The sequence below is a fragment of the Rhineura floridana genome, chromosome 2, assembly GCF_030035675.1.
Source record: "Rhineura floridana isolate rRhiFlo1 chromosome 2, rRhiFlo1.hap2, whole genome shotgun sequence".
NCBI classification, from domain to species: Eukaryota; Metazoa; Chordata; class Lepidosauria; order Squamata; family Rhineuridae; genus Rhineura; species Rhineura floridana.
The window spans coordinates 177,470,309-177,492,059 of record NC_084481.1 but is presented as its reverse complement, the minus strand read 5'-3'; the positions used below and the strand labels follow the sequence as shown (position 1 = coordinate 177,492,059).

The 21,751-nt window shown below is 42.8% G+C and overlaps 1 protein-coding gene across 1 annotated transcript in view; it reads right to left on the bottom strand.

Annotated features, from left to right (window-relative positions):
* Nucleotides 1-1,995: 1,995 nt before the first annotated feature.
* Nucleotides 1,996-21,751, bottom strand: part of AQR (aquarius intron-binding spliceosomal factor) — a 78,418-nt gene continuing 58,662 nt past the window's right edge. Inside the window, exons 25-34 of the mRNA XM_061612804.1 lie at nucleotides 21,449-21,455; nucleotides 21,249-21,386; nucleotides 20,204-20,275; nucleotides 19,529-19,716; nucleotides 17,775-17,946; nucleotides 13,063-13,233; nucleotides 9,498-9,583; nucleotides 8,390-8,564; nucleotides 7,695-7,808; nucleotides 1,996-2,506 (exon numbers count right to left, since the gene is read on the bottom strand). Of these exons, the coding sequence (XP_061468788.1) occupies nucleotides 2,240-2,506; nucleotides 7,695-7,808; nucleotides 8,390-8,564; nucleotides 9,498-9,583; nucleotides 13,063-13,233; nucleotides 17,775-17,946; nucleotides 19,529-19,716; nucleotides 20,204-20,275; nucleotides 21,249-21,386; nucleotides 21,449-21,455 (1,390 nt within the window). The 3' untranslated portion in view covers nucleotides 1,996-2,239. The remainder of the gene's footprint in view (nucleotides 2,507-7,694; nucleotides 7,809-8,389; nucleotides 8,565-9,497; nucleotides 9,584-13,062; nucleotides 13,234-17,774; nucleotides 17,947-19,528; nucleotides 19,717-20,203; nucleotides 20,276-21,248; nucleotides 21,387-21,448; nucleotides 21,456-21,751) is intronic.

Genomic DNA, 21,751 nt, shown 5'->3' with positions numbered 1-21,751 from the left:
CAGCTTTGGATGGTAAGACAGCTATGGCCGTTGCTGGACAGGGATAACCTGACCACTGTTGTCCATGCACTGGTAACCTCCAGATGAGATTAACCTGAGGTTGGTCCAGAACCTGCAGCTGGTGCAAAATGCGGCAGTCAGACTGCTCAGTGGAGCAGGTTATCGCCAACTTGTCACTCTGCTACTGAAAGAATTGCACTGGCTACCTATTAGCTACTGGGTTAAGTTCAAGGTTCTAGTTTTAGTGTATAAACCCTATACAGCTTGGGACCAGGATATCTGAAAGACCGTCTTATCCCTTATATACTCAGACAATCACTGTGCTCTGCAGGTGAGGGCCTCATGCATGTACCTTCTTATCAGGAGGTCCATTCCAGACTACATAGGAAACGGGCCTTTAGTGTAGTGGCGCCTACCCTTTGGAATTACCATCTCTGTTATCTTTTTGGCACCTATTGAAGACCTTCCTCTTTCAACAAGCCTTTTAAAGTGGAGACCAAATCCCAGTCTGCATCTGTGTTGGAATTGCTTTTTAATATATTTTCAAACATTTTTTAAAAACTTTAAAAAAATGTTTTTAAAGATGTTTTGTTTTAATATTTTTTAATGGTTTTGGTGTTTTAATCTATCTTGAAGTCTGTTTTTATGGTGTTTTAAAGTGTTTTTAGTGCTTTTGTTTGCTGCCCATGGCTCCTACTGGGAGAAAGGGCAGGATACAAATAAAATAAATAAATAAATATTCTGCCTGTGAAATCAGTATTAAAGGCACATTTGCTTTCTTCAGCTTTACACTACCATTATTCCCAACAGCTACAAGCCAAAGCTTTGCAGAGGATATGTATTCACCAGAGCCCATATGAAGTGAACCCCATTATGTGCAGCAGAGATTCTGAATCAAGGCAAATGTATACTCTTCAAACGTAATTATTAGATTGTGGATTTGTTTTTTGTTTATTTTTGTTATATAAAGTAATTATCTAGAAATGCCACTGTAAAAATGCAGATAGTGTGATGCAAGTCAGCAAAGCACATAACGAGCCCCCCCAAAACCTAATGACACAATTAATACACCTTTTCCGTTATAAACAACAGATCATGTGATAAAACTGTTCCCGGGGTGCACCACTTCAGATATAGGTACAGGGTAATATGACAGAATGCTTTTCCAAACAAGACTCTTCCTGGTAGAAATGTAGGTGAAATCAGCTTTGCACTTGTTTCTGTGACTTTTAGTAACAATTGTGCCTGAACTTTGTTTTAAATTCATCGTAACTCCATAACCCTTGCACCAATTCTTCTGATATGTTGCATACTTTCTTAGAGGCACCTCTACATGTCATTTCATAATAAAATTGCTTCTCTCCCTTTGTGGGCAACAAGTACCTTCCCCTCCAAATCAACTTTAATAGAACCTAGCACAAAAACCTCTGGACCACTTTGTAATTTGGTAGGTTTCTTACCTAGTAGCACTTCTACAGCAATTCTTCTGAAATTCAGCAGTATTCATCCCCTTGGGAGGCACTACCATGTCTACAAATTTCATTCAGTTCTGCCAAAAAACAAAAGGTTCCCCTGGGAGTGGGGCCCTTTATAACATGCCCAGAACAAAACTCTCTGGATCGATTTGTCTCTAATTTGGCAGGCACTATCCACTCAGGAGAGGCTACCAAGTTTGAAAATTTTATCCAATCCTGTAAAAAAAAAGAAAAAAGCTACAGCTGAGTTTTAATGTCCTCTTAGTATCTGGGGAGACACAAAGCTTCATTTTTCTGAATTGGGATTTGGATTCGGACCCTGAACTGAATCAGACAATCTCTGACGTTCTTTGGACCACATTGTGATCTTTTGCAAAGAATGAAATCAGACCATGAACCAAATATTGTGGTCTGTGTACACACCTGCTATCTATATTATATTGGATGAGAAAAAAATACCTGACTGGAAAACTTTTTAAAATTGAACGTTATAGTACAAAGGAGGGGGGGCTCAAAGAAATTGGTTTAAAAATACTTTACTAAATACATAATACAAGTGCAAACATGAGATGCAATTCCGTCTGCAGTCCTTTGACTACAACCATGCTAATGATTCAGTTGTTATACTTAAGCTAGAGAGAAATGATACTTAAAAGTATCATTAATATTTACTTTTGTTTAATGGTTGTCTGTCTTGCCCACTAAAGAATTTGGTGGATATACACAACTTTGGTCATCTGTTCATCTGCTGGAAAAGGAAAAGTTCATTTCTCAGAGCCATCTTCTGTTTCACTATCTTCACTATCACTGTCTCTCCCAGGATGCTCGGGCATTTTCCGATGTTGTTCCTCAATTTCCTCTGCTATCTTTTGTTTCTCATCCAAAACTTTCTCTTCCACAGTTTCCATTGGTGTGCATTTGATTTCAGTTTCTGTTTCCATTTCAAGTTCTTTGCTCTGAACTATTTCACTTTCTTGAGACTGAAGCATTTCACTTTCTTCAACAAGTGTTGGAGGGGGCAGTAAATCCTGCTAAGAAAAACAAAATGAAACAATTCATTAATGCTTGCATTTTGTTTTGTTTTTTAATAGACTTACATCTGAACACAATTTCATAGAATCATAGAATAGTAGAGTTGGAAGGGGCCTATAAGGCCATCAAGTCCAACCCCCTGCTCAATGCAGGAATCCAAATAAAAGACAAACTAGGCATCCTAGATCAGAAGACTTCAATACAATTCAATAAAACTATACTAGCATGCAAATTCAGATGCTGCTTCTCAGAAATTCTCCATGTACTACTTGCTGACAGTTATTGCTACTGACTTATTTGAGAGCTTATAAGCAATCATAGTAAGCTATGTGATAATATATTCTTTGACATGGGATTCTACAAGTAAGAGACACAATTTCAAAAAGGCTAGCTACTAATGAGACAATTTACTGAATTCTTGAAAAGGAAACTGACTTCAAAAAACAAGCATATTGGGTGGGATGAAAACTGTGAAATATGTGTGTGTGTGCATTTATTTAATTGTTATAGCACTTTTGAGAACATAATGTATGGTGCGAGGATTAACTCTAATCCTCTATATCTCCTACTGAGTTGGACTTACTCTCAGGTGAGTGTGTGACGGACAGCAGCCTGATTTTGCACCAGGAATCCCACCACTGTGAGATTCTAGATATTAACCCTCCTCATCCCATCAATGGACCGACTTGGGGAAGGTTCTGGACCTCACAATTCCTGCCCCCCTCCTTTCATTGTATGTAGAAGGAACTTCTAAACCAAGAAATCTATTTGAGTCTCTTGCTTTGGAGGTAACCTTTTATGCACAATGCAGGGAACAAGAGACAGATCGGGAAAACACAGGGGCTGATCCCTGAGTTGTTGCTTATGGTACAAGAGAATGTAACATGTGAAGAGACCAAGCTGGTACCTAGAATGGAGGATTAAACATTAAATTTAAAAGTTTATTTGATTTGCTGACTTGGGGAGCAATTTTAACCCCACTGTAAAGCTAACTGAGGAGCCTTAGGAATAATAATAATAATAATAATAAAAAAAAAATTATTTTTAGGCCGCCTATCTGGCCGAATGAACGGCGTACATAGATTAAAATAAATACAACATATAAATACAATTATAACATCAGTCTTCAGATAATCAGCCCACCCACTTCTGTACGTCAAAAACTAAAATTACCTAGGAATCCTGTATGCCCGCTGAAACAGCCACGTTTTTAATCCTTGGCGAAAACCTACCAGGGAGGGGGCATGGCGAAGGTCATATGGGAGAGAATTCCAGAGGGTGGGGGCCACAATCGAGAATGCCCTCTCTCTGGTCCGCACCAGCCTAGCTGTCTTAACTGGTGGGACCGAGAGAAGGTCTTGTGAGGCTGATCTCGTCAGGCGGCATATTTGGTGATGCAGGAGGCGCTCCTTTAGATAAACTGGACTGAAACCGTATAGGGCTTTAAAGGTTAACACCAACACCTTGAATTGGGCTCGGTAGACAACTGGTAGCCAGTGTAGATCTTCTAGCACTGGAGAGATATGATCCCGCCGGCGGCCGTTCTTGATCAACCGTGCTGCCGCATTCTGTACCAGTTGTAATTTCCGAACCGTCTTCAAGGGTAGTCCAGAGTAGAGCGCATTACAGTAGTCTAAGCGAGAGGAGACCAGAGCATGCACCACCCGCGGGAGCAGATGGACCGGAAGGTAGGGTCACAGCCTCTGTATCAGATGTAATTGATACCAAGCTGCCCGGCTCACTGCTGACACCTGACCCTCCATGGACAGCTGGGAGTCAAGAATGACCCCGAGGCTGCGAACCTGGTCCTTTAGGGGCAATCTTACCCCATTCATTCACTTACGGACTCCAAACACTTGGAAATAGTATCCACAGCCAACTCCGGTGAGGACTTAAATGAGAAATAGAGCTGAGTGTCATCCGCATATTGGTGACACTGCAACCCAAATCTCCTGATGATGGCCCCCAGCGGCTTTACATAGATGTTAAATAGCATGGGAGAGAGGATAGTACCCTGTGGCACACCACAATTAAGAGGCCAAGGGTGTGAAACCTCCTCTCCCAATGCCACCCGTTGGTGCCTGTCAGAGAGATAGGAACGGAACCACCATAGAACAGTGCCTCCAATTCCCATTCCCTCCAGGCGATCCAAGAGGATACCGTGGTCAACGGTATCGAAAGCCGCTGAGAGATCCAGGAGGACGAGGAATGAGTGTTCTCCCCTATCCAACGCCCTCCTCAAATCATCCACCAGAGCGACCAAGGCTGTTTCAGTTCCATGACCAGTCCTGAAGCCCGATTGTGATGCAAGTGCAAGTGCTGATCTGCTGGTGGAGATGGAGGTTTGTCAGCTGGACACCAGCACTGTTGTTCAGCTGGCAGAAGGTGAGGGGAAATGGGCACGTTAGGATATGCATGAATAAACGACATCCAAAGCCCATTCATTAACCTGGAACCCCCACGAAAGTAGCACAACTCTCTGCTAGCTCTGGGGCTTCCATGACGCACAGTAGTCAAAAGGAAAAGTGCACCACAGTGAAACACAGTATTGCGATGGACGAGGCAGTCACTCCACAGGCTGATCTTCAGGGTCAACCCCAGTGGAAATGCGAGTTAGGATCAATTTGGCCAACTAAGAAGATCCACATTCAGTACCCTAGTATGAAAACACTGTGGAAAGTGTTTTCATTGGCTGGCTATTTTTATTGGCTAGTCTCTTTTTTCTTTGGGGGGGGATTTGATGACGGTTGTTATTGTTGGTATCTTGTAATTTTTATTGTTATTTTAAAATCTGCATTGCATGTATCTTGGAAATATCAATAAAATATTTTCATAAAATGAAGTAATTTTTATTGCTGTAAACCACTGGGGAGGAGCATTGCCTGGAATGGCAGCCTACAAATATTTTTTTCAAATAACCCATATACCCTCTTCTCTCAACTTTTCTGCTCCTTCACTTCTATTGGAAAGAGGTGGGCATACTAGTCTTGATGCTGGAAAGACAGCAGAGAATCCCACCCCCTTCTCTGCATCTCCTACACTATTCTAGCTCTCTTTCACACTAGAATTTATGCACACAAACTGAAATTCTATTTACTCATATTTCTGACAGCTATATCATGAGAGATTTTGAGAATGGCATTCAAACTTTGAAATTACTATATCTAGATCTCTTAATATGTGGCCAAAAGTGCTATTTTTGGGAGACTAATTATAGGCATTTAGAAAAGCTGAATCTCTCAAATTAGGGATTCCTTTGTCCTTGGAAAAATATATATTTCATGCTGCCGGATACAAACTGGGACTCCTTCTGCGATGCAGCTGGTACAATTTTTATCCATGCATGATTATGGTCATTTGATTCTTTTTGTAAGTATGGACTAATACGATGTTAAAAATAACATCTTAATAGTGCTATGAAGAACATACACCAGAGCATTTGCTGCAAGTCTGCATGAATTACAGACTTACAAGGTTATTCAGTCATTTCACCAGAGTCTGTGAGTGGCGCTGAACATAAACTGCGCTTGAAGCCAGTTCTTCAAAGGATTTGGTCCATGCAGTTCCCATTCATATCAACAACCCTATTCTAGCAGTTTATTATTCAAAATAATAAATGGGCCCCTAGGGCAGTAAATAAAATTCAGCACAGATTATTTAAAAAAATGCCACCTGCCATATAATTTAAATCATAGTCCAACAACCAGCAAAAAAACAAGGCAAGAAGAAAAAATATTTCAGCAACCAATAAAAAACCTCAGGAAACAAAAGCCTCCAAGAGCAAAACCGCAGGTATGGCTGATTTTCCAAAGAGGTAGTGACGGGCAGCTGGAAAAACAGGACAGACATCGCAAGTACTATTGTGAGCAAGACAATACAAGAATAGGCCATGTGTGAATTATTGCTCTAAAACTCCAGTTATTCTCTCCCAGTGCCCATCCCTAATGCAAATCACAGAAACAGACTTCCCCAATTTCTGTCAAATGAGAATTTTATCAGTTTGTTTCCATGACCAAAGATAAGAGACAGGCACACTAGTGTGGTCACTGGTAACACCATTCTTGGGGCTGGTTCTTTTTTCACTGGAGCAGCCTAGTTACAGCTTCCCTGCAACTTCACCCCACATAGTTTCAGTAACATCTGAATATAGGAGGCAATCGTGTAAGAGGATGGTGACGCATAGTATGTGAAATGACCTGAAAGAGTGCCTCTCACAATACCATCCTGCCTGAGACCACCTAGGAAAGCCCTGTTCCATCATCATGAGATTCAGCCAGCCGGAACCTGGAACAGGGCTTTCTCAGCAGTGACACCATTGTTCTGGAAGGCCTTTTATCGGATTGAGAGTTTTGCATGTTGGCTTTAGATATTTTAGCATTTAGATTCTGTGTTTGGTTTGTAATTTGTTTCTACTGTCATTCAGCTAACCCACACTGTGACCTTAGGATGAAGGATCGGATAAAAAACCAAATAAATACAGCTACCACAAGGTGTAATCACATCAGCAGCTTGTCCTATGTCATTTTCTGTATACAGACAACAACAAAAAAGTATGGGATGGAGCCAGGAGGAAAACAGCAGCCACACTACTCTGGTAATGTAAGAAGAGGCTGTTACTGAACACCTAATTATTTGGTAGCAAATTTCATTATCGTCATCAATTCATTCATATATAAGCCATTTCTTTTGCTCACAGTATTGATACATTGCACTCCACAATTCTTTACCAGATGGAAGATAGATGAATGGTACTATAACAAAGGTGGAAAAGATGATAAATCATTATAATAGATCTAATCAGTGTAAAGATCAATTTGAAGCCACTATTGTTGGATTAACCGACTTCAAACATTTTGTGAATACACTGGGTGATTAACAGACATACTCAGAGCAGACCCACTGAAATCAATGGACTTAAACAACTCAAGTCAATTGATTCCAATTCTTTTATGTCCTCTGCCCTTGCCTTGTCATTCTGTTCTGTAAAAATAGGTTTAAATTGTTACGCTGCATGAAGACTCTTAAATTATTGTGAAAGGTACTGAACGAATCATATGACAGACTTCAGAAATCCTGCTTTTGCAAGTTATTCAAAGTAAGACATCAGACATTTGTTTTTAGAAACCATTGAGTCTTTTCACTCAAAGCATTTACAAGTACGCTTTCTCAGTTTTCAGTAATGTTTACCTGTCTGTGTTGGCGTGAAGTCTGTATCATATGCATGTACATGTTGTACACAAAATTGGCCATCTGAGGCATATTCTTTATAACATGCACTTGGTGAGATGGGTGTTCTCCATTCTAAGGGACAGGGAAAAAGTACAGGTGAGAGATTTAAAGCAAAAACGAACACAAGAGCACATTTGTAGCAAGGTAAATGAATCAAAATCCTACAAGTAACACTTAAGTCCTAAAAGAGGAAAATGGGACCATGGGAAAGTGCCTTATACTGAGTCAGACCATTGGTCCATCGAGCTCAGTACTGTTTACACTGATTAGCAGCGGCTCTCCAGGATTTCAGTCAGGAGTCTCTCCCAGTCCTATCTGGAGATTGAACCTGGGACCTTCTACATGCAAAGTAGATGCTCTACCACTGAGCTATGGCTTTTAGCCTGTATCCAACTCTGCAGTTCTGCTCACACAACAGACTTCCACTTGCAGAATGCAACTTCCTTTCTCTCCTCCCTTCTGCAGCCCCCCCAATGCATCCTCAAAATCTGCTCCAGAGCGTTGGAGGATCCTCTGGGGCAGATCTGGAGAGCACACAAGGGAAAGAGAACTCCTGCCGTGTGAGTGGAACTCTGCTCACACACTACTGGATACAACCCCATGTTTCAATTTAACTATACTCTATATACATAATTCAAGACAAGTAGTCGTACCTGCCGGACTGCTGGAAAATACTCTGTAGGGATTATATGCAGTTGAAGAGGGCGAGCGGTGAGCTGGCTGAAAGCTGGAGTCAGCTCAAAGCAATTCTGGAACAGTGATACTCTTGCAAAAATATAAAGCCCAAGTCTGGCTCTTGACATAGCAACCACCAAACGCCGAACATCCCTTCAAGAAATAAAAATGAAATTGGGACGCTATTAGAATCAACCACAATACCTTATTTACTCCTGGATCTTCACAATCACTGGAACAATATTAAGATCACTCAAAACAGAGCTTTTTCAACAATTAAGGTATTGGAAGACACACATTTCTTTCCTTGTCGGGTTTCTCCACTGGTCTTTCCCAGCTTCACCTGGATAATGGGGACTGAAACCTGGGACCTGATGCATGCATAGCATGTGCTCTATTATTGAGCTGTGGCCTTTTCCAAAGGAGCGATATGCCTGAAGTCACAGGGATAAGATTTTAAGCACCATCAGGAAGTTCTAGGGCTAGATTGCTCTGATGGAAGAAAATTTCTAATTTTCCTTGTTTCACCTTCAGCTGTTAAAAGATTTCTAATCCTCTACCTCTCCAAACCCTGCCCCACCATTCATATTTTTGCCTATGAAGCTCTGGATATGCCGCTGACCACAGTGGACTCAACTCTTAGATAAGAGATAAGGATCCCAAATTATTCTCCGTGGATCCATTATATGGGCTCCTGCCGGGAGGAAGAGCAGGATATAAATAAAATAAAATAATATGTGAGTGTTATCATCAGTCATATAATACTAAAGTGCAGGTTGAACAGTCACCGTTGCAAATGTCAATACCAGATGTGTTTTAACACCAGTGGTACCCAATTGCATTTATGGTGCCAGTGTGTATGAGTTTTGTTATTAAGAAGCTCACTGTGGAATAGTAAATAATGAACTTCATACACGTATTGGGTGTAATCCAGAGGATTCTACATGCACAAACAGAGCTTCTGACTAATGACTGGGAGAGAGATAAACAGAGCTCTATTGAGGTCTACATGAACCCCCTGTTTATGAGCACTCCCCTTGTGGTAGAACTGGATATTGCATTGTATGAAGATACATTATTACATACCTTAAGTGTCCAACTGCCTTAGTTCGCACAAGTGAAAGAATGATATAATCATTTTGCTGACCCTGAAACCTATCCACAGTTGTTACCTAGTGGAAACACGAAGAGTGTTAATTTACTGGCATCTTAATGAGATTTCAAAAGAATATTTGAAAAATTAACTATGAAGTAAAGCTTCATAGGCTGGGGAAAGCAAACTGGTCTTTTGGTGCTGAGCTGAAAGGTTTCTTTTTGAAAAGATGCTGAAAATGTACACGCAGGAGTACGCAACAGTGAAAATGCCATTCTTAATCATGAAAACTCACACATATATGAGGCACAATCCAGAGGATTTTGCAAGCACTAACAGAGCTTTTGAATAGGGGTGGAGAAGAATTTTGTTTGTCCACATATTTAAGTGAACTGACCATAACTGGTACCTTCCAGACTAATATACAGATTGGAATGTAATTACCCTTTTGATTTCTTACTCTTCTGAATTTTTCTATGGTGTTCTCAGGTTTAAAAATGTTCAAAAATGTTCATTTTAGGATACAATGTTAGAAATGTGGGCATTGAGATAAAATACGTATTTAAATACCGTATATTCTGGCGTATAAGACGACTTTTTAACCCAGGAAAATCTTCTCAAAAGTCGGGGGTCGTCTTATACGCCGGGTGCTGAAAAAGAGCGGGAAAATTAAGTAAAAAAAAAAGCTGCAGCGGGAGTGGAAGCAGTCGCAGCCGCTGTCCAGAGTGACCGTCGCGGCGAGGAAGGCAACGCAGCGAGGCTCAAGAAGTTACTGCCGTGAGGAGGGAAGCCTCGGCAGAGCCTGAGATGAAATTGACTCGAAACGGAGTTACTGCCGTGAGGAGGGAAGCCTCGGCAGAGCCTGAGACGAATTGACTCGAAACGGCGTTACTGCCGTGAGGAGGGAAGCCTCGGCAGAGCCTGAGACGAATTGACTCGAAACGGCGTTACTGCCGTGAGGAGGGAAGCCTCGGCAGAGCCTGAGATGAATTGACTCGAAACGGCCAGATACAGGAGGGAGAAGCCACAAAAGGCTCCCGGGGAGAACTTGGGCAAACGGGGGGTAACGGCGGGAGTTGCAGCCGCAAGCTCCCGCTGGGAATAGAGAGAACCGCAGCCACAGTCTCTCTGATGGCCGTTAGACGAAAAACAGGAAAAATTAGCGACCCGGGTCAGGAAGAATCCCCCCCCCCAAGGGAGTTCCCCAGGAATAACAACAACGTTAGAAACAAGACAGAGGGAAGGGAAAAAACTTGGTAAACGCACAAGTAACAAATCCTCCACACCCTGTCAGACAAATACACACAAAATACACACAGAGACTTAGCTAAGCTACGCTATAGGATCTCAGTCTTGTTCGTACGAAGGCAAGAATGAACTGGAGAGTGGGAGGGGCCTGACGCCCCTAGTCTTGACTTCAAAGACATTCTTGCCTTTGCACGATAGGCTTTGTATACAACAACCAGCCAATCGCCGGTAAGGTACATCGCTTGAATGTCATAAGCAGGGGTAGTCTTATACGGCGAGTATATCCCAAACTCTATATTTTAACTGGAAAAGTTGGGGGTCGTCTTATACGCAGGAATATACGGTATGTATTTTGTGATAAAATGTATTTCAATACAAATGTTTGTACTGTTTTTTAAAAAAATCAGCATATTAATAAGGAAATTGGATATAACAGAGTTATGAATAAACACAAGCAAAATTGACATGGAGCAGAAATAGAGTGAACTGTCCATCCCTACATCTAAGTGCCCCACATGGTTCTGGAAACTGTGGTCTTCAGAAAGCAACTGCTGATGGAATGGTAAGGGGTGATTTCAGAAAAATAGTATCAGATGCTCTGGTACCTCCCTGTTAGCCTTTGTGCATGCTTCAAGACTCTACTCCTATCACCACTATTGGGCACAATCCAGATAGTTTTCAATGGTAAATCTAGAGCAAAAACCCCACAGATGTGTTCTCTATCCTTATTCATGTCAGTGAGACTTGTGCATTCCAAAGGTAATTTGGAAACTTTAAGCCAGTTTAGTGTTCAGCTATCCTGGTATTGGTGGGAGCTAGGCAGTTGAAGCACGTCTAGGCAGTCAGAGGCATTCTCAGGACAGCTAGGTTGGTGGGTGCAAGGGAGAGGGCTTTTTCTGCAGTGGCCCCATACCTCTGGAAAACTGCCCCCCTGTGATTCAACAGGCTCCATCTCTCTAGATGTTAGGAAAGTCCTAAACTTGCCTATAAAGACTCACTTATTTCCAAGTGTCTTTTCTAAGTTTTATTCTTTTGCTGATGATTTTGGTTGCAGTCAGGTTCTATATTTTAGTATCGGGGGGCTGGGCATTGCTGCATTATTATTTTATTTATGTATTCTATTTTAAAGTATTTATGTGTTGCTTTTCTGGGCAAAGTCCATCCGAAGAGGCTTACAACAATAAAAACCGGAAATAGAAAAAAAGGTACTAAAACAAAGAGTAAAACAGACCCAGAACTCTAACAATACTCCAGCATAATAATATTAATAAGCAATAATACTTATTATTGCTGGTTTGTATTCATTTTATGTCTATAGCTATTTTGGGAGCATGCCTGGGAAACAGAAGAGTCTGTGGATCCTTAAAACACCCACAACGTGCCTCAGAACACCTTGTTTCTGGCACTGCTGCACATGGAGAGGGAGGTCCATGGCATCCAGTGGCCTCTCAGTAGCCATCCCAGGGATCAAAGGATTGCTTGATAAACCTCTCACTGTTGTTAGAACCAACATTTCAAAAAATCACGCCTGCATAATTGGGGGGGGGGTAGGTGGTGACAAATGCAACAGCTGGAACTGTTTTATATCTGGAACATATGCATAAAAGCTTAAATATGTATATATACAAGAAAAATGGTAAAATATGTTGGAAATTGTGGGATGTCTGCCTTTGCTACACTGTTTTCAGAGTGCAAAGAAAATGCACAATTTGTTTATTTCAAATGTAATGCCTTTCTCAAAAAATTAACAGGTGCCATATGTCATGTTTTTGCATAGTAATTTGACTCCTGAAATGCGGCTACTAACGATTACAGTTTTTTCCAATCTTAACTGATATTGCTTATAGCTAGTGCAATAGGGCAGAATGGCTGGGGGCAGGGAACCGACTAGAAAAACTAAGCAATGTAATTAGCCATTACAATTGCTTATATGCTCTACTTCAGGGCTTATTTTTTAATTTGAACAAGTCTTGAAAAGTTAAAATATTTTCCTTCAAAATGCAAAACTATCCCTTTTGTGAACTAATGACTCAAAAATCTATTTGCATATGAACCTGATGTCATAATTTGCTATATTCTATCATTCACCAGCTAGAATCTCCAGGCCTAATTTACTTTTTAGGCTCATCATTAGACAGGAAAACCAACAAATGAATTCCACTATACAAAGTAGCACAGTGACATCCAATCCACAGGCAGCAGTCAATACCACCAATTCACAAACTTAGAATCATACTAGTAGATACATTAACTTATATTTATTTTGTAGAAAAGAAAGAAAATGCAACTGAATAGTACTGGGAATGTTACCTTATTTGGTCTGCCAATCATTGGGTTATTCCCACAACGTTGGTTTATAATATCCCGAATGAGGTGTTTCTGCCCGTTATATGTTGTCAAGATACTTATCTTCTCTGCAGGGTAACCTAGCAGACACATGTACATGAACAGTGCAACGACATATTCTGCCTCACCAAGATTCTGCAAAAGAGATAAATTTGTTTTATGCATCTGATAAAAGAATATACAAGTAACAAAAACCACAACATGGGAACGTGATTCCTGCCTCTCAAAGATCTTTCCTTGATATGACTTCACAAAAGGTTTCTATGCTCCAGAAAAACAAAATTCAAAGACCAGAGATACCTCTACAGTCAGTCCCATTCACCTCAACACACTACAGCAGTACACAGATGCATGCGTACACAAATTTACCCACATCTCAGCAGCAGTTTAATCATTTTCTAAAGAGTAATATAAGCCTCAATCATTTGGCTTACTGTGAGCAAATTCACGGGTATTGATCTCCCTCTTTCAAGGGCAAAGAAAGCTCTTAAGTGTTTTGATGCCAATGCAGCCCAACTGAATTACAGCTACCTCTAGCTTAACACTCCCAGAAAGGAACATTCCCACTTTCAGCCAAGTGGCACTAACCAGAACCACTCCCCATCACCTCCAAACCACAAGCAATTTTCTTGTGGTAATGATGGAAAGATTTTTATTGTTTACTGCTTGCAGTTAAATTTAATGTTATAAAAGGAAAAATTTGTATCCTGTTTTCACAGATAAAACACATTTTATTTATTATTTGATTTATATCCCGCCCTTCCTCCCAGGAGGAGCCCAGGGTGGCAAACAAAAACACTAAAAACACTTTAAAGCATCATAAAAACAGACTTTTTGACTACATCAAAACATCTTTAAAAACATTTTGTTAAAAAAGTGTTCAAAACATATTTTTTCTCGAAAAAAGGCTAAAAACATTTAAAATAATAAAGAAGGTTTAAAAACATTAAAAACCATTTCCAACAGAGATGCAGAGTGGGATAAGTTAAGGCTTGTTGAAAGAGGAAGGTCTTCAACAGGTGCTGAAAAGGTAACAGAGATGGCACCGGTTTAATATTTAAGTGGAGGAAATTCCACATGGTAGGTGCTGTCGCACTAAAGGTGTTTCCTATGTTGTGCAGCATGGACCTCCTGAGAACATGGTATCTGCAGGTGGCCCTCACCTGCAGAATGCAGTGATCGACTGGGTATATAAGACAGTCTTTCAGGTATCCTGGTCCCAAGCTGTATAGGGCTTTGTACACCAAAATTAGAACCTTGAACTTGGCCAGGTAGCAAATGAGCAGCCAGTGCAATTCTTTCAGCAGTTTGCAATACCCTGCCCCAGTGAGCAGTCTCGCCGCCGCATTTTGCACCAGCTACAGCTTCCGGACCAATATCAAGGGCAGCCCCACATAAGAGTGTATTACGGTAGTCCAGCCTGGAGGTTACCAGTGTGTGGACAACAGTGGCAAGGCTATGCTGGTCCAGAAAAGGCCACAGTTGTCTTACCAGCCAAAGCGGGTAAAAAGCACTCCTAGCCACCTGGGCCTCCAGCGACAAAGATGGATCTAGGAGCACTCCTAGACTACGGACCTGCTCTTTCAGAGGAAGTACCACCCCATCCAAAGCAGGCAACTGACCAATTATCTGAACTCGGGAACCACCAACTCACAGTGCCTCCGTCTTGCTAGGATTCAGACTCAGTTTATTGGCCCTCATCCAGCCCACCAGAGTCCAGGCAGCGGTCCAGGACTTGCACGGCCTCTCCCGATTCAGATGTTACAGAGAAACAGAGCTGGTTATCATCAGCGTACTGCTGACACCTCGCCCCAAATCTCCTGATGACCGCTCCCAAGGGCTTCACATAGATGTTAAACAGCATGGGGGACAAGATGGTACCCTGCAGCACTCCACAGCACAACTGCCACGGGGCCAAAATACAATCACTCAATGCTATTCTCTGAAAACTACCTTGGAGATAGGATCGAAACCATGGTAAATCAGTGCCTCCAATACCCATCTCACCAAGTTGGCCCAGAAGGATACCATGGCCAATGGTATAAAAAGCCACTGAGAGATCAAGTAAGAGTAACAGGGTCGCACTCCCCCTGTCCTTCTCCTGATAAAGGTTATGCATCAGGATGACCAAGGCCGATTCAGTCCCATACTCAGACCTGAACCCAGACTGGAATGGGTCAAAATAATCTGTTTCATCCAAGAGTACTTGCAATAGATGTGCCACATCCCTCTCAATCCCTTTCCCTAAGAAGGGGGTATTTGCCACTGGTCAGTAATTGCAGCAGACCAATGGGTCCAGGGTGGGCTTTTTCAGGAGCAGTCAGATCACCACCTCTTCAAGGGCAGCTGGAACCACTCCCTCCTGCAATGATGCATTGACCACACCCTGGATCCACTTGGTCAACCCCCCTTGGCAAGTTTTAATAAGCCAAGAAGGTCAAGGGTTGAGAGGACACATTACTGGCCGCATCATTGCAAGCACCATGTCCACATCATCAGGCCGCATCAGGTGAAACCATTCCCAAGAGGTTGCAGCAGACGTTGCACTGGACACCTCACTGGGGACTACAGTAGATGTGGATAGGGCATCAAGATCGCTATGGAGGCGAGCAACTTTACCTTAAAAGTGCCTTGCAAACAATTCACAGTGGGCCTCCAAAGGGTCTAAAACTCCATTTCCTGGAGGTGATTCCAACAGACCCCTGACAATATGGAACAGCTTCATTGGACGGCTGCTTGAGAATGTAATGGAGGCAGAGAAGTGGGCCTTCTTCACCACCCTCACTGTCACACAGTAGGCACGGTTATGGTGTCTTACTCATGCCAGATATGTCTCACAGCACATCTTTCACCACTTGCCCTTTAGCCATCGTCCAGCTTGTTTCATTGTCCTTAGCTCACTGGTGCAAACTGGGCTCCACAATGCCAGAGAGGGTGCTCAGGAGCAACTGTGTCAAGAGTCTGATGTGCCTCGCTGTTCCACAGTGTGAAAAAGGCTTCAACAGGGTCACCTGTTGTCTATCTACTGGGAACTCCCCCAGGGCATTCAGGAATCCAGTGGATTCCATTAGATTCCGGGGGTGGACCATCTTAATCTGTCCACCACCCCTGCAGGGACGGATCAGAGCCATAAGTCTAAACTTCACCAGAAAGTGGTCTGACCATGACAATGGGGTGACATCTACCCCCCTATCTCCAGACCATCCCTTTCTCCATTTGGAACAAAAACCAAGTCAGGGGTGTGCCGTGCCCTATGTGTCGGGCCGGTAACAACTTGAGACAGCCCCACGGTCGTCATGGAGGCCATGAAGTCCCGAGCCGGAACACTAGAGGCAGCCTCAGCATGGACACTGAAATCACTCAGGAGTATTTTTCTGGGCTCCTCCAATACCACAGCCAAGATGGCCTTTGCCAGCTCATTCAGAGAAGCTGCCGAGCAGCAGGGTGGACCCTAGTTTACTGTCTCCTTGCACTGACACCAGGTGCAGGCCCTCCCAGCCAGCTCCAAGACAGAGTGGTTTCCTGGTGACAGAGATGGAAGTTCTGACCACAGCAACTCCTACCCCCCATCCCTGCAGCCTGTGCTGGAGTGTCCAGGTAGGCAAAGCTGGATCAGATCAACTCCTCCAAGCTCACCCATCCAGGTCTCAGTGATGCACAAGAAATTGGCACCTTCATCCATGGTCAAATCATGGACGAGTGTGGTCCTACTGTGTACCAATCTGGCGTTAAACAACACACAAAGGCCAGTGGGCACAGCAGATGAACAACAAGGAACCCATCCATGAGAGGAGTGACAGCAAGGAACAAAGCATAGATAGCCTTGCCTTCGTCTTGTATGGTAGTCCACCACCTCCCCATGGCTATACTTCCCTCTACCCATGATCATTGAAATTGGGGTGACATCACCCATATCCCTCCTTACTAAGACTCCTCCTAAACACCTGATGTGAACCCAACAACAGCCCACCAACAAAACCTATCAAGCCAATTATCCCAGTAGGCCTCTGCAAGAATTGGAAACAGTCAGACCCACTCAGTATTTTTCACACAGGGCACATCTACTCCCCCCCGTCTCACACCCAGGAAGGGCCAGTCTTCTGCCAGTTACAGTCTGCCAGTTACAGTCACTCTGAAGGCATCTGGTGACTTTCTCCTATCATTCAGTTCACTGCACAGGCTCTCACCCTGCACAGGAACTACACATGAGCCATATGCCCTCCCCACTATCAATCTCCTCTAGACTGGTTAGAAAAGAAATAGAAGAGGGTAGTGCCCTCGCCCTCGGGACTCCCTAAGGGAATCCCTCAGGGCCAATCCCCTTTGGTGTTTCCCCTTCGGTGGTGACCCTGCCGGCGTCAGACCTGCTGTCCAAGGGCAGCTGGGCTTTTATGCCTCCTGATCTAGCCAGGAGCTGATGCAAGAGGCTGCAAGATTACCTTCAGCCACTCTCTGGAGCAAGGGCCAGGCAGGGGGTCCCAGTCCTTGCAGCACTTACCAGGGTCTTCGGCTGTCTCAAGAGACAGTAACCCAAAGGAGCAAGCAGCAGGCACCCAGATGCTCAGATACTCACTCCTGGGGCAGGTCTTCTTCAGTCCCCCTAGTGCTGCAGCTGTTCCCCACGTATCACACAGTGTGATATGAATATATAAATTATTATGAATTGTTTCTCTTACCTGATAGAAATAAGGATTGGGTTCTGATTCTCCTACACCATGGAAATCTTCTACGTTTATAAGCTGGAAGTCATACAGGAAACCAGCATTTGCTGTTCTGAATTCTGGCAAGAGTTGTACATGTGGCAAGTTGCCCAGGTTCTTGTAACGCCAGTTGTAGAGATTACATAAGCTTTATGGAAAATGCAAAGGAAGAGAATTATTGATAAGTCCCAATCTTGATTAAAGGTATTCCTTTCCTTTCTCTCCATGTTGACTTTAAAAGTAATTGTGTGTGTGAAAAGCAAATACATTATAATAAAACAAGTATTTGGGGCCACTGTGAGGAACAAGTAGGGAGAACCATTTTTTTATTTTTAAAAAGAACCACAATAAAAGCAGAGCACAATCAGAACAATCAGACCCCTGTAGGGTCTGAAATATTTAGATACCCATAGGTAATAATCAGGACCTGGCAAGGTACCAAGGAGCAGACTGAGAGGAAATGCAGATTTCAAAGCACAGGTGTAAATGTGCAAAACCCCACTCATCTTAAGAAGCTAACGTTCCACATTGTTCCAGCTAAATTTCCAAATACATTCCACAAGCAGCCTCACACACAGGTGTCTGTTTTTAAGATTAAGAAAACACAAACGTAATGTTGAATTAGAATAAATCCAAGTGAAAGGAGAACTGGTCACAGCTTCCTTAACCGGTTATAAGTGATAAAATGTGTTTCTAACCACTGCCACAGCTTGGGGTTCCTGGCACAGCTGAGGACTCAGTGATACCCCTAAGCTTACCAGGGTAGGCTGAAACCCATCAATGACAAAAAAACTGCTACGGCTAGTCTTCAACAGGAATACTGGTTGCATGTTACTTTTATTAGGATGCTAGCTCAGTACATTCAGCTGCAGGATGTCATAGGGCACATACAAAAGAAATAGGATGCAACAATCAGAGGATGAGACACAGCCAGTGGAGCAATATAGGATTAGAGCAATTAGCCTTTGGAGAACTCTTGGCAGGACTGGTCTGAGAAAGGGGAGGTTTGAGATCTGTGGGGGGGGGCAGTGAGCGACCTATTGAAGGCTCCTCCCCCAAGGTATTGGTTGACTCCAACAAAGGGGTTGAGCAGCTAGCCCATCCCCTTGCTGGCCTGCCTCCAGCGGTCATTCCACCTTCCGGCCCAGCTGCCTGCTGCTGACCTGCCTCCAGTGCTGGAGAAGGTGCCGAGTCATCTCCATTTCTGGTGCCATGGATGTGCCAGAGACTGCACAGGTGTGACTGAGCTCATTAAACCAGCCTACTCGTAGGAGTGTCCGCTTGCTTGCCCAGCCCTAAGCTGTGAGACAAGTCCTATGCAAGTAGACATGCCCGCCCCATCGATTCAGGAGCCAAGTATTGTGACAATGTCTTTGCTTGTGTAGCCATGCCAGGTAGTGCCCTGCTGTGATCTGAACTCTGCATGATCTAAAATCTGATCTATGTTCCAATCGTGTGCTAGCCTGTGGATTAAAGCTACTGGCAATAACCGAACTGAGAGTCCTGAATCTGAATCTGTTGGTGAGAACCAGGACAGTGGAAGGGCAAGGGTAGCATGTAAACCATTAGGAAACTGACAACAGATAAAGTCCATCACTAGGAAAAAACTAGTTATAGTAATTATTGGCCTAATGCATACATAGACTTGAAGACAGGCTTCAATATGTGTAGGGATGCTTTTCCTTCATGCGAGACCTTCTCCTATAAGTTATGTTTTCCTTTTGCCTCACCTTGCTCTTGCTCTTCCTTGAGCATCCAAGTCAACTGTTGGCACTCCCACACGGACAAAGCGCGTAAAAAGAGACTGCTCCATGTTGGAGTATTTTTGAAAAGCCATGTTTTTAATGACTGGTGGCAACTGATGATGGTCCCCAATCATAATCCACCGTTTCAGTCGGCTGAATCCATCCTGAGGATTCTATTGAAAACAACCAAGATTCTAGGATTAAAGTGCTACAAAACCATCAGCGATCGTTACTTTTGAGTTCTACATTTCAGCTACATTTACTATACGATGCTCAATATTACTTTCATGGCTAGAAAAAAATGATAGCCCCACTTTTCTTCTGTATTTCTAAAATGAACAGCTGCATAAACACCTGACAGTAAGAACATACACTTTCCCACAACATTCTCAACTGCGGTCTTTTCTTTTATAGCTATTGTGAGTCAAGAAGCGGGGAATGGGTTCTTCTTCCCTGTGCAAATGATTCATACATAAGGCACATTCTTGATAAGAAATCTTATTGTACACCAAGATGGGACCAGCTACACTGTTCCTACAGATGTGCTTCTTTGTTTTTTTATGTATGGTTAAACATTTTTTTATTCACATGGAGAAGCTGAATTACAAATAATTACATTAAAATAAGAACCATAAACTGAAGTGAGGACAGTGTTCTCACCTGTAAGAGAAGTGGTATAAAAGTTTCAATTTCCAGTATCTGAGCAGCCTCTTCCATTAGGATGTTATCGTACTAGGAAGTTGAAGAGAAGTATGTTAGTTGTTTTTATTTCAATGGGGGAATGATTAGTTCAGTTTGGTAGTTACCTGTTTACTGGTGTGCACATGGATTCTGATAATTTATTAAAAATATAGCGCATGCATAATGTGTTTTGCTAATAGTAAAACTTGCAAAATTTGGCTTTCTGGATAGCAGAATTCTATTTTTTACTTGCATAAAAATAAGGTTCAAGAAAGAAACTGATGTGTCCAGTCTGGGTATAGTTAAGCTACACAGACCTCAAATCTGACAGGATCCTGCATGCAACTTTCGTTTCAATGATTTTTCTGTATTTTTGGTATTGCTCTTTGATTAATTTTTTATTTCCACATTATGTTCTTGGTCTAGCGTGTCTGCAATTATAACTTCAAGATTTACATGGTACCTGCTAACAGATTCTGAATTTTTGTTGTTGCGCTGAATATCGAAAGAAAGTAGGTAGGGAACAGGAATAGGCTTACAGGCTGGGGAGTTTCAGAAGGTAGCCTAGTACAGAAGAACATTTCAGAGTAAGGCAACGTCAGTAATCAGCTACCACCCTGGAGGGTGAAGGCATGAGTCGACCAGAAATGCTGGATGGCTGCTGTGTCTGGGACCTGCTCTTTACTAATCCTAATAGTATGTTATTGTGCTTCATGATAGTCAGATGGCTGAGCCATAGCGCCTAAGGGACAAAAGGGGCTGGATGGGCAGTCCAGTTCCTCGTTCCATGTCAGATACAGTAATATAAATCTTCCCCCAGACTGCTCCTATGTGCATGAATCTCCACCCACATAGGTAAGTAATCAATAAAGTTGTGGCCAATTAAATTCAGCATCCACCTCTTTTTTTTGTTGCTGTTTTGCAATATATTCGTTATCCTGTTTGTCGTCTTTATAACCCTCTAACAACAGCTAATGACACACAGTTCATACAAGTCTGGGCATTTCATCCACAGCGGCATTACCTTGAAACCCAGCTCAACTAAATCATGACGTTTCAAAGCAGCATGCGTACAAGTCATTGCAATGATCTTTGCTTCTTTCACAAGTAGGTATTTGGATCTGTCCAGTCCACTACGGAGCAGTTCAAATGCTCTGAATTCCTACAGAAAATAGACGGTGACATCCTCAGTTCTGTGAAGCAATGGAAAATACTAATGCTTACAATGAAACTGCATGACTGTCAACGTGTCACCAAACAGAACAGCTGCAACCAAGTGGTCTATGGGTGCGCTCTCTCTCTCTCTCTCTCTCTCTCTCTCTCTCTCTCTCTCTCTCTCTCTCTCTCTCTCTCTCTCTCTCTCTTCTCTCTCTCTCTCTCTCTCTCTCTCTCTCTCTCTCTCTCTCTCTCTCTCTCTCTCTCTCTCTCTCTCTCTCTCTCTCTCCTCTCTCTCCTCTCTCCTCTCTCATCTCTCTCTCTCTCTCTCTCTCTCATCTCTCTCTCTCTCTCCTCTCTCTCTCATCTCTA